The 11,407-nt window shown below is 49.3% G+C and overlaps 1 protein-coding gene across 2 annotated transcripts; it reads right to left on the bottom strand.

The window, feature by feature from the left end:
- Positions 1–4,582: 4,582 nt before the first annotated feature.
- On the bottom strand, positions 4,583–9,831 carry RPS10 (ribosomal protein S10). Of its 2 annotated transcripts, none has more exons than XM_058664299.1 (6): positions 9,701–9,831; positions 9,013–9,162; positions 8,756–8,927; positions 7,391–7,468; positions 5,423–5,478; positions 4,583–4,673 (listed from the first exon to the last, which is right to left on the bottom strand). In XM_058664299.1, exons 2-6 carry the CDS (start codon positions 9,160–9,162, stop codon positions 4,632–4,634), a joined length of 498 nt encoding a protein of 165 aa, XP_058520282.1. In that variant the 5' UTR covers positions 9,701–9,831; the 3' UTR covers positions 4,583–4,631. The 2 variants fall into 2 exon arrangements, with proteins under 2 accessions (XP_058520282.1, XP_058520277.1); XM_058664294.1 differs by lacking the exon at positions 9,701–9,831 and adding an exon at positions 9,490–9,512.
- Positions 9,832–11,407: the final 1,576 nt, after the last annotated feature.

Here is an 11,407-nt window from a genome sequence, read left to right as displayed (position 1 = left end):
CACACTTTCTAAGGCCGTATGCAGAAAGCTAGAAGGAAAGTGGAGCAGCCAGGCCTAGAACTGTTGCCCATATGCAGGCAGATTAACCTGTTGAGCTACACCACAAGCGCACTGGATGCTATGATTTTTAAAAAGGTTTCTTTATTTTTATTGGAAAGGCAGATATACAGAAATATAGAGAAAGATCTTCCATCCGCTGGTTCACTCCGCAAGTGACTGCCAAGGCTGGAGCTGAACCAATCTGAAGCCTGGAGCTTCTTCTGGGTTTCCCACGTGTGCTTCGGGACCCAACTGGGCCAGATGCTGAGTTTTATTCATATGCTTATTTCATTTTATGTTTGAACTTTCCCATTCTAAAAGTTTTTTTTTTTCAGACCAACAGAAAAAGAACACAAGATTTTCCATCTGTTGGTTAACCACTGCCAGGCTGCAAGATCTGGGCCAGGTCAAACCCAAGAACTAGGAACTCCACTCGGGTTGCTCTCTCATGTGGGTGACAGGGGCCCAAGCATGTCATTCCAGTAGGAAATGGGATCTAAAATAGAGCAGTGGGCCTTGCATGCTAGCTGAGTGGCTAAAGTCCTTGCCTTGCACACACTGGGATCCCATATGGGCACCAGTTCGATTCCCAACAGCTCCACTTCCCATCCAGCTCCCTGCTTGTGGGCTGGGAAAGCAGTGGAGGAAAGCCCAAAGCCTTGGGACCCTGCACCTGCATGGGAGACCCAGAAGAAGCTCCAGGCTTCAGATTGGTTCAGCTCCAGCCGTGGCAGTCACTTGCAGAGTAAACCAGCGAATGGAAGATCTTCCTGTCTGTCTCTCTAACTTTCCAAAGGGGATGTACAGTAGTTGTGTAATGGAGACTGTCATATCTAGTAACATGTCATTTAACTTCATGGCATTGTAAATTTCTATTTTTCTTTCTATTGTTGATTTTGTATCATGACTTTTCATGTAAGGGGATGTACAGTAGCTGTGAAATGGAGACTAACATCCAGATGTGAGGATGCAGTGTGGTATTCATTTCTGCTTCCAGACAAAGACGGACTTACAATGAAACTGTTTACTATATCTTGACAATAGGATTCTGGACTCTCTGCCATTGCCCACGCCCGCAATGATGGACATATGACTGAGTATGAAGCACTATATGTTAGTAATGATATAGAGGAACTTGGTGGGGGGGAAGGGATTGGGGAGGGGGTAAGGGAATATGGAGCTGTATCATAAAATGATAACAATAATAAAATGTAAAACAAAATAAAATAAATTTTAAAAAGAAACAAAAAAGAGCAGTGGTCTGATACAGGATGCTACCGCCACAATCAGCACCTTAGTCCATTTCACCATAATGCCAGGCCCTTTAAGAATCATTTTAGGGTTCGGTGCCATGATGTAGTAGGTTAAGCCTCTTCTGCCTGCAGTATTCCCTATGGGCAAATCTCAGCTGCTCCATTTCTGACCTAGCTCCCTGCTTATGCGTCTGGGAAAGCGTAAGTTAGCCAGTCCTTGGGCCCTTGCACCCGTGGGAGACCTGAAAGAAGCTTCTGACTTCGGACCAGTCTGACTATTGTGACTATCTGGGGAGCGAACCAGCAGATTTAAGATCTCTTTGTGAATCTGCCTTTCAAATAAAATTAAGAATTTTAAAGCTATTTTAATAGGGCCCAACATTCCTGACTTAGCAGGTTAAGCTACTGCCTGCAATGCCACTCCATTTAACCACCAGTCTCAGTCCAGCTGCTCTACTTCAGATCCAGTTCTCTGCTGAAGCACCTGGAAAAGCAGAAGTTGACCTAAGTGCTTGGGTCCCTGCACCCACATTGGAAGACTTGAGTGAAGCTCCTGGCCCCTGGATTTGGCTTGGCCATTTGTGGAGTGAACCAGTGGATGGAAGATCTCCGCCCTTCATTTTTCTGCCTTTCTAATAAACAAAGTAACTCATCTTTAAAGATATATATACATGTATTTTTTAAAGATTTATTTTATTGGAAAGGCAGATGTACAGAGAAGAGGAGACAGAGAGGAAGATCTTCCATTTGATGATTCACTCTCCAAGTGGCTGTAACGGCCAGCACTGCACCGATCTGAAGCCAGGAGCCAGGAACTTCTTTTTGGGTCTCTCAAGCGGGTGCAGGGTCCCAAGGCTTTGGGTCGCCCTAGACTGCTTTCCCAGGCCACAAGCAGAGAGCTGGATGGGAAGTGGAGCTGCCGGGATTAGAACCGGTGCCCATATAGGATCCCGGTGCGTTCAAGGTGAGGAGGACCTTAACCATTACGCTATCACGCCGGGCCCTAAAGATAAATTTTAATGGAAAGGGAAATCTATGTGTAACATTCATAAGGATGCTACTCACCTCCCCACCCTGATTACTTCAGACATTAATGAACTGATGCCTAGATTCTCAAACTGATCTTTGTGTGCACTTCTTTGGTATTTCTTTCACGTGCTCTTCAGAACTTCTTAATACTACTGGGTTTGTGGTTCTCAATTTTGCCCCATTTTGAGGCTTCCTAAATTTCTTCCGCTTGGGTGTCCTCTCCCATTTAATATTTATGCATTTCTAAAGATGCCCTTTTCCTCACAATGCCCCCTTTGATGTGTCCGTAAACCATGCAGGGCTTATTTGTCAAGTGGCTGTTCTCTTGGACTTGTGCCATGCATGTATCACGGGCTTCCAATAAAGTACTTTTAAATAGAAATGGGCTCCAGGCTTTCTATGTGCTTTAACTTTTTAAACAATTCTTTTCATTCCCCACCCCCCCATGCCCTCATTCTGTCCTAGTTTCCCTTTCTCAAACTGAGCAATCAAATGATGGATTTGCCCCTCCCTTTCCCGCTAGCAGGCTCAGTGTGCATTGTACTCACTGCGGACTGAATGATTTACCCGAGCGTTCAGTGTGGCCACTGGGCAGACCCAATTCCACACAGGAGGTTCTGCAGCAGGGGTTTAGGCTGTTCATTAAGCATCCGGCATTCCTGGTGTGACAATCCTCACCTAGATTCTGTTTGCAAACTTTGAAGTTTTTTTTTTTTGATTTGAAAGGAAATTAGAGGGAGACGGGCCTTCCATCTGCAGGTTCACTCTCCATATTGCTACAATGACCGGGGCTAGGCCTAACTGAAAACAAAAACTGGGAGTTGCTTCTGCGTCTCCCAGATGGGTATTTGGGCCATCCACCCTTGGTTTCTTACGTGTTAGCAAGAAACTGGATCAGAAGTGGAGCAGCTGGAACTCAAACTGATATCCATATGAGATCTATACATACATATGTTTGTGTACATTAAGAATCGTGTTGGTTGCCAGAGGTAGGTCAAAGCTAAAGCCAGGGGCGCCATGCTGGCCTCCCACCAGCACATCTTTAACAGCTCTACCTACCTTGCATACTTTTTGGCATCCCCAAAGCGTGTGGTTCAAATCACAAGGGGCTGGCAAAGAGCCCTGGTTGAAACCCAGTGATTTAGGGTCAATAACTGTGAAACTGTAGGGGAAACCCGTCTGCTTGCTGGCCTTGATGAGACAAAGGCCGGGAGCTGCTCATGTTTCTGTAAAATCCAGGTTAAACAATCACAAGGCGTGTGAACATGGCAAACCACTTGACATCACCGGAGCCAGCAGAGAAACTGGATAAAAAGCGATCTTTGTCAGGGCAGCCAAGACAGTGCTGAACTGGGATCCTGCCAACCCTGCCTTTTCTGCCAAAGCAAGCATCTGCGTAGTGGTAGATTCCAAAGCACTGCTCCCTTGGCACACCAGCAGCTACCAGCTGCCACCTTGTGGCTCAAGATAGAACTATCAAGATGAAGGTATTGGGCCGGGCAATCCTTATATGGGTGCCAGTTCATGTCCAGGTAACTTCAATTCTCATTTAGCTCCCTGCGTGTGGTCTGGGAAAGCAGTGGAGGTTGGCCCAAGACCTTGGGAGCCTGCATCACATGGGAGACCTGGAAAAGGCTCACGGCTTTGGATTGGCTCAGCTCCAGCCATTGTGGCCACTTGGGGAGTGAAACAGTGGATGCAAGATCTTTCATCTGTAATCACTCAAAATGTTAATCAGCATAAAACCCACCAGTATATACATAAGGTTTGACTGCTAAGTTGTGAGTCAAACCTCATCTCCATACACCTTCAAATTGGAATCCTAAACCCCTCTGGCACCACAGAACACCAAACCTTGGTAGCTGTGTTCTGGTTCACTACAAAGTGCATGCCTAGTGCACCAAATGCCCTTAAACCCCCCAATCCACTCAGCAGCACCTGTGTACTGGGATCTCGCTGAGCAAAGAAAAATCCAAACAGGGGCCGCCATGCCAGGGCTCACTAACCATGCGTCCTCTACCTTCCAAAGCCCTGGCATGGCAGCACCTCCAGACACCCAATGTTTAGTCAATCATGGGAAACAGCCCAAGAAAACTGTCTCCTGCCATGGTGCTCTGCAGGGCTGGCCTGGAGCAGCTGCCAGCTTATGTGCAGTATCACCCTGGACAGCATTCTGCCGGGAGGTGCTAGGTAGAGCTGAGCAACGCCAAATACAGCAGCAAGTACAGCAGTCAGCTACACAGTAAAGACACAGAACAGTATGTGTTTGTGGCTACAGGTTTATTTAACACAAAATAATCTCCTCCAACTTTACTGAGGTGGCTGCCCACGTCCACGACCAAATCCACCTCTCTGCAAGAGAAAAAGCATCAGCATTAGCATCACACCCAACTCCACCTCTAACACTAGAGCTTTGTCACAGAGAGCCCCTAAACATCATAATTAGCAGAGTGCAGGCCATTGGCCCCAGCCTGGCTCTTAGGTCACATTCCACAGCGAGGCTCCCCCTCACTGCTCACTTGGGAATCATGGCCACCTCGAGTGTGCTTATAATATATACGGGGATGCAGCTGGTACAAGAGCAGAGCCTGTTTCCACCACAGTCACACCTCCAAGTTGACAGGTGAGGACCCTTGCTGAATTGTGCACCATTAAGATCTGCCACAAATGCCACACAATGGCACGCCAGCTCCCTGTGTGAGCATGTGACCCAGATTAATCTCACAGAGGTCACCTCCACAGCTGTGCCAACCTACAGTGGGCCTGGTCATGATCTTAGCATTTCCGAGACTATGGCCGGTTTGAGCTCAGAGTCCAGCCTACTTGCAGCATTTAGTTCAATGCCAGGATTCACCAAAACCAATTCAATCGGCTACAACCCATGTTAATTTAGTGGACAAAACCAGTGCATCACATGTACTGATGTGTAATACCCATTTCAGTCATTTACAGTCATACTGCATCAATGTAAAATTGAGAACTGGAGGTTATCTAGGGAAAAAGGAGAGGGGGGACAAGACCCACATCCCCAGAACTTGTACACCCACCAGGCCGAGCTTACACAAACGCCCACGGGTGGAAGGGAAATGGGGGATACTCACAAACTGGAATTCAGTTGCTGACCCAGCTCCAGCCTCGGCTTTCTTGTCAGCACCAGCTGCAAAGAACAGCAACATAAGAGTATTTATAATGGATGCAACTGGAAATCATTATGAATAGCCAATCCCGAAGACAAATCTCACATTCTCTGATACAGTATTAACACAGAACACAAGAAAGTACAGGAATAAAATGGATACCACGTGACTTGATTGTTTGTAGTGCCTTATTTACACTCCCATGAAACTGGCCTTTATTTTTCACTAGCAGAACATTATGGTAAGTGGTAAGTGGTGCATTAAGCCTGTGATTACAGAATGGATTAAAATTGTGATTTTGCAAAACAACAGCGAACCAAGAAAAAAAAAGAGGTGGGGAACGAGGCTGAAGGAGGTAGAAGTCTGACTACCATACAGTCATAGCTGTGAAAACCTCAATCAGCTCCCTGACGACCCTCGCACTTCCCATCACTGCCTTACCGAGCCTGTTAATGCTCCCAGCAAAGCAGCAGGAGACAATCCCATGGGAGGCCTGGGAGACGGAAGGGACGTCTCTCGGCCTTGCAGTCTTTCTCCCTACCGTGTCCACAACAGGCCCTTGGCTGCCACGCTCACTCTTGGTGACTCAGATGCTTTGAACAGTTCTTAGTGACCTCCCCACAGGGGGCACTGCCAACGGGAGAGCTGTAGGGTTGCATTCCTATGGCTGCCCTATAGTGTGCAGGCCCAGTGGTGAACACAGCTCAGACTGCTGCAATTAGTAAAAACTCCATTTACGTCCAATTTATCACAACTAACGGCTTTACAGAGTAACTCAAACGAGAGCGAACCTAAGGCCTTACCAGGATAACATTCAGTCTCCCACCAGGCCACTGTTCTCAAGAAAGGTTCTGCCTACAGCGCCCCTCCCCCACAGCCAAAAGGGCTCCCTCACTTCTGTGTCCCTGGGCTTTAGTCCTCCATCCACAGCACCCACTACATGACAGAACAATTTTTTTTTTGTTCAATAGAGGAGGGGACTGCGGGTGGGCAGTGTGGTGGTATAGTCAGCTAAACCTCTAACTGCAGCACCCACATTCTGTATATACATCTCAACTCCTTTACCCCTGCACCCATGTGGGAGACCCAAAAGCAGCTCCTGACTTCAGACTGGCTCAGCTCCAACCACCTGAGAAATGAGCCAGCAGATGGAAGACTCCTGTGACTCAGTAAATCTGCTTTTCAAATACATACAGATATTTAAAAAAAAAAAATCCACAACAGGGAACAGTGCAATGTCGCAGTGACTGAGTCCTCCCCTTGCACATGCAGAGATGCCACATGGGCACTGGTTCATATCCTGGATGCTCCACTCCCATCCAGCTCGCTGCTTGTGGCAGTGGAGGACAGCCTAAAACCTTGGGACTCTACACCTGCATAGGAAACCAGGTAAGACTCCTGGCTTCAGATTGGCTCAGTTCCGGCTATTGCAGCTACTTGGGGAGTGAACCACGACAGATCTTTCAAGTCCTCCCCTTGCACCAGGATTCCATGAGTGCCCACCCGTGTTCCAGCTGCTCCGCTTCCCATCCAGTGGAATGGGAAAGCAAAACAGGATGGTCCAAAACCTTGGGCTCCTACACCTGCACGTGAGACCTGAAGAAGCTCCTGATCAGCACAGCTCCTGCCGCTGTGGCCACTTGGGGAGTGAGACTGCGGACAGAAGATCTGTCTTCCTCTCTGTAGATCTTACTTTCTAATTAAAATGAAAAATAACCCGTAATGACTTTGCACTAACAATAAAGGTTGAGGTGTGAGCAGTCCTGCCCTCAAAAGCTCATGACGTAGTTTGCTGCTGTGCTGAAAGCTGTTGGGTTTTGCTCCTAATCAGCACTTACCCTGTCACTGTCTAAGGGCTGCTGATTCAGACTGAAAACATTCCCCTTTTTCTTGGTCACCCTGTCATCCCTACAGGGCCGACGCATTACTCACGGGGCACAGCACTCCGCCTGTAAGTGTCTCTGTCGGCTTCTCCTCGCGTGAGCCTTGCAGGTCGCTCCCCCTCCAGGCCTACAAGGCAAACCACACTGTGAACACAGGACAATCTGGAACTCTTTGCACTGACATTCTCACCAGACAAGCTCCTAACCACCAAACTGTCAGACACGTGCTGTCTTTCAGAGCTTGTTTCCCCAAAGGCCCAGAACGGTCATCTCAGGTATACGCCAAATTTGTTGTATGGTTTCTCAATACTGACATGTTTTACAATCACTCAGCAATTTATAAATATGGTGATTTCTTAAGTATATTCAATGACCCAAGTGGAAAAACTTAGTATGCAAATGGAAAGCACTTCATACACAGCCTGTTAGGCCCACCAAAACCTTTAGGTAGCTACAAGCCATCAAGATCAAGAGCCCTTTAGTTTCTCCATACCGCCCACCAGGCTGTGGGATCGACTAGCGTGCCTTTCCACACTCGACACTGGAATCCTACACAGACAACAGCACAGCATATGCTTACAAGCCACACACATCGCTCCATACCTTAAACCACTCCTAGATCAACTGTAACACCAGGACAACCTTAACACCTATTTTCGCTTTATGCTTAGTAAACAATGACCATAGCACTGCACACGTCCGCAGCAGGAGCAAGCGCCCCCACCCAGTTTTTTATTCCTCAGTTGAATCCAGCCGCAGAACTCTGCTTTGATATACAGGCCAAATGTCTGACGCGGCAGCTTAAAAATATAGAGCTGACAAGTAGTAACTCACCTGCTAAAAACGCTAGCATGTAACTAACCTAGAATTTACTGGGAATCTGTTCATGCTTAAAAACAGGAGCCCCGAGGCCCAGCCAGGTCAACTCAAGCAGAGGCAGAATTGCTGCTCCAGACCTGGATCCCACCCCCACCCGATCGCCAGACTGTCGGGGCGCTTCCACCCTAGGCCACACAATCATGTGCGAGCAGCCACCCCTTTGCCAGGCAGCAGCTGTGAGCCAGCAGTGACCTCAGATGTCGGAAGACAAGTCCCCACCCGTACACCCACCCTGACTTATAAACATCTGTCCTTCGTCCAACACCACGATCTGCTCCCACTGCCAATGAGCACACAACAGTGCTGGGCCCCACAAACCATGACTAGCTTTGCTCTGGACTTCTCTAAGACAAGCACAAGCTCTTTCTGTTGTGTTTCTATGAGATAGTTACTCAACGATGGGGCAGGAAGTCAACCTCGTAGTCCTGTCTCTGCAGTCCCATGCCAGAGGGTGCGAGCCTGACCAGTTCCCCTAACGCCCACACTGATCACGTGCTAGGGCACAGACTCTCCCTCAGGCCCTTGGCCCCCCTACCTTTGGGTCGAGGCCTGCCGGTCTCGGGGCGGCTGCGGCGCAGGGTGGCAGGCACGATCTCGGGGGGCAGGTGCAGGTAGTCGCGGAGGTACTGGATGCCCTCGTTGGTGAGGTACCAGTAGAAGTGTCTCCAGGCGAACTGCTCCTTCACGTAGCCTCGGGACTTGAGGGACTGCAAGGCAGGAGCAGCACGGTTAGCAGCTGGCCGGGAGCGCGGGGCCTGACAGGGGCCGGCCGCACAGCCCTCCCTCGCGCACCTGCATGGCCTTCATGACGTGCAGGTTGGGCACGTTCTTGTCCGCCAGCTCCGGGTGCTTGGGCATGTGGACGTCCTTCTTGGCCACCATCACTCCCTCCTTGAAGAGGAGTTCGTAGATGGCAATCCGGTTCTTCTTGGGCATCAGCATCTGCGAGAGAGGAAAGGCACGGTCAAGGGCCGAGGAGGAGGGTCGCCGCACCCGAGGGACCGCACGGCTGCACCCTCACCCTCCGCACCCCGAGGGACCGCACGGCTGCACCCTCACCCTCCGCACCCCGAGGGACCGCACGGCAGCACCCTCACCCTCCGCACCCCGAGGGACCGCACCGCTGTACCCTCACCCTCCGCACCTCGCAGCACCCTCAGGGGCCCGGAGAACACCACCGCCGCTTCCCGACACGCAGCCAGGGCTAAGGCCTTCGCCCCCAGGCCGCCTTCGGCGTGGACTCGCCGCCCCCACCCACGGCAGCCTCACCTCCCCTTCCGTCCACCGGATGTCAACCTTCGCCCTCCCGCCGCCCCACTCTGCCCAGGGAAAGGCGCTCCCAGACCCTCCCGCGACTCAAAAATACAGAAACGGTGGGGCCGCGAGAATGCCCCCTCCCGGGCCTGCAGGAGCCGGGCCGCCACGGCGGCCGGACGGCCCGGATGGGCGCCGATGGAAGGCCAAGCCCAAAAGCACTCACCGCGGCGGCTGCTAGGCTCGAGGCCGACGCTGGAAAGGAAGGGACATGCGCGGCGCAGCGTCTCTTCCGGGCTGGCGAGGCTCCGCCCCCGCCGCCAGGACCCCGCACCGGCTGAGGTGGCCTCGGCAGTGCCTGAGAGACCACCTGATGCGCACGCGCGACACCTGGAGCTTGGCGCCTGAGCGTTTTGTCAGTCACTAGTCTGTATTATTGATTCAAATTGGAACAAGGGTTGGTTCTTCTCGACCCATAATTTAATTTACGCTACAAGTAATTCTTACATACTCTTTGACCCGGGAAAAGACCACACATAAAGTAATAATGTCACAATATCAAAACACCGAGGTGTTTTAGTATATATGCTTCCCAAATCATACACTCGGATCAAAGTAGTTTTAACAGAAATATATTATTTTGTATGTATGCTATATATGAAATGTTTGTAAGCTAAGAACCTTTGTGTGTTAACAGCTGCAATTGTAGTAACTGCTGAAGTTCCCTGGTGAATAATCAACATTCTACAATTGAGCAGACATTTTTGAAGTTGTCCACTATTTTTAAAGATGAATTTTTTTTGTTGTTGGAAAGGAAGACTTACAGACAGAAGGACAGAGAGAGAGCTTTCATGTGCTGGTTCACTCCCCACATGGCAGCAACTGCTGGAGCTGTGCCAATGCAAAGCCAGGAGCTTCTTCTAGGTCTCCCACGAGAGTGCAGGGTCCCAGGGCTTTGCATCATCCTCCACTGTTTCCCCAGGTCATAGGCAGGCAGATGGATGGGAAGTGGAGCAGCCAGGATTCAAACTGACACCTGTATGGGATATGGATGCTACAGGCGGAGACTTAGCTGACTGTGCCATGGCACTGGCCCCAACTGACTTTGAATAATATCTTTTTTTTTTCTTCTTGAGATTTATTTATTTTCATCGGAAAGTCAGATATATAGAGAGGAGGAGAAACAGAGAAAAAGATTTTCTGTCCAATGATTCATTCCCCAAGTGACCGCAACGGCTGGTGATGTACTGATTCAAAGTAAGGAGCCAGTAGCTTCTTCCCAGTTTCCCACGTGGGTGCAGGGTCCCAAAGCTTTGGGCCGTCCTCGACTGCTTTCCCAGGCCACAAGCAGGGAACTGGATGGGAAGCGGAGCTGCTGGCATTAGAACCAGCGGCCATATGGAATCCTGAGTGTTCAAGGCAAGGACTTTAGCTACTAGGCCACTGCGCCAAGTCCAATAATGTTGTTTTTATAACATTTTATGTCTGATAAGAAATGATGTTAACAATGTGACAGCCCAGACTTAGAAAATAGTGACAGTAAGGCTAGGTCTCCTGAAACACTTCTAGGTCGTGTTCATAACCTGACCTTGCCATAACCTTGGGTTCTTGGAAAGTCTTGAAAGGGAAGTGAGAGTGCTTGTCACAAGACAGTAAGTCTCTCATTCTGGGATGAAATCTTGGTTTTTCTTCTACAGCTCAGGTCATAAACTTATTAACCCAAATTGTTTTCTGTAAATGGAATTGGAATAAAATGTTTGCCTGGTTCTGTTTTTTGCTACTAAGTGGGATGTGACTCTAACTGATTATATAAAGTGCATGATGCTTAAACCGGGTATCTTTGTTCTGCCACTACAGCTGATTGGGTCATTTGTGTTGTGCACTGATGTAAGCTCGATTGATTGAATGATTCGCATCATGTGATCGTGCTCTC

The sequence above is a fragment of the Ochotona princeps genome, chromosome 1, assembly GCF_030435755.1.
Source record: "Ochotona princeps isolate mOchPri1 chromosome 1, mOchPri1.hap1, whole genome shotgun sequence".
Lineage (NCBI taxonomy): Eukaryota > Metazoa > Chordata > Mammalia > Lagomorpha > Ochotonidae > Ochotona > Ochotona princeps.
The sequence above is the reverse complement of the archived record's forward strand: the minus strand, read 5'-3'. Positions and strand labels throughout refer to the sequence as shown.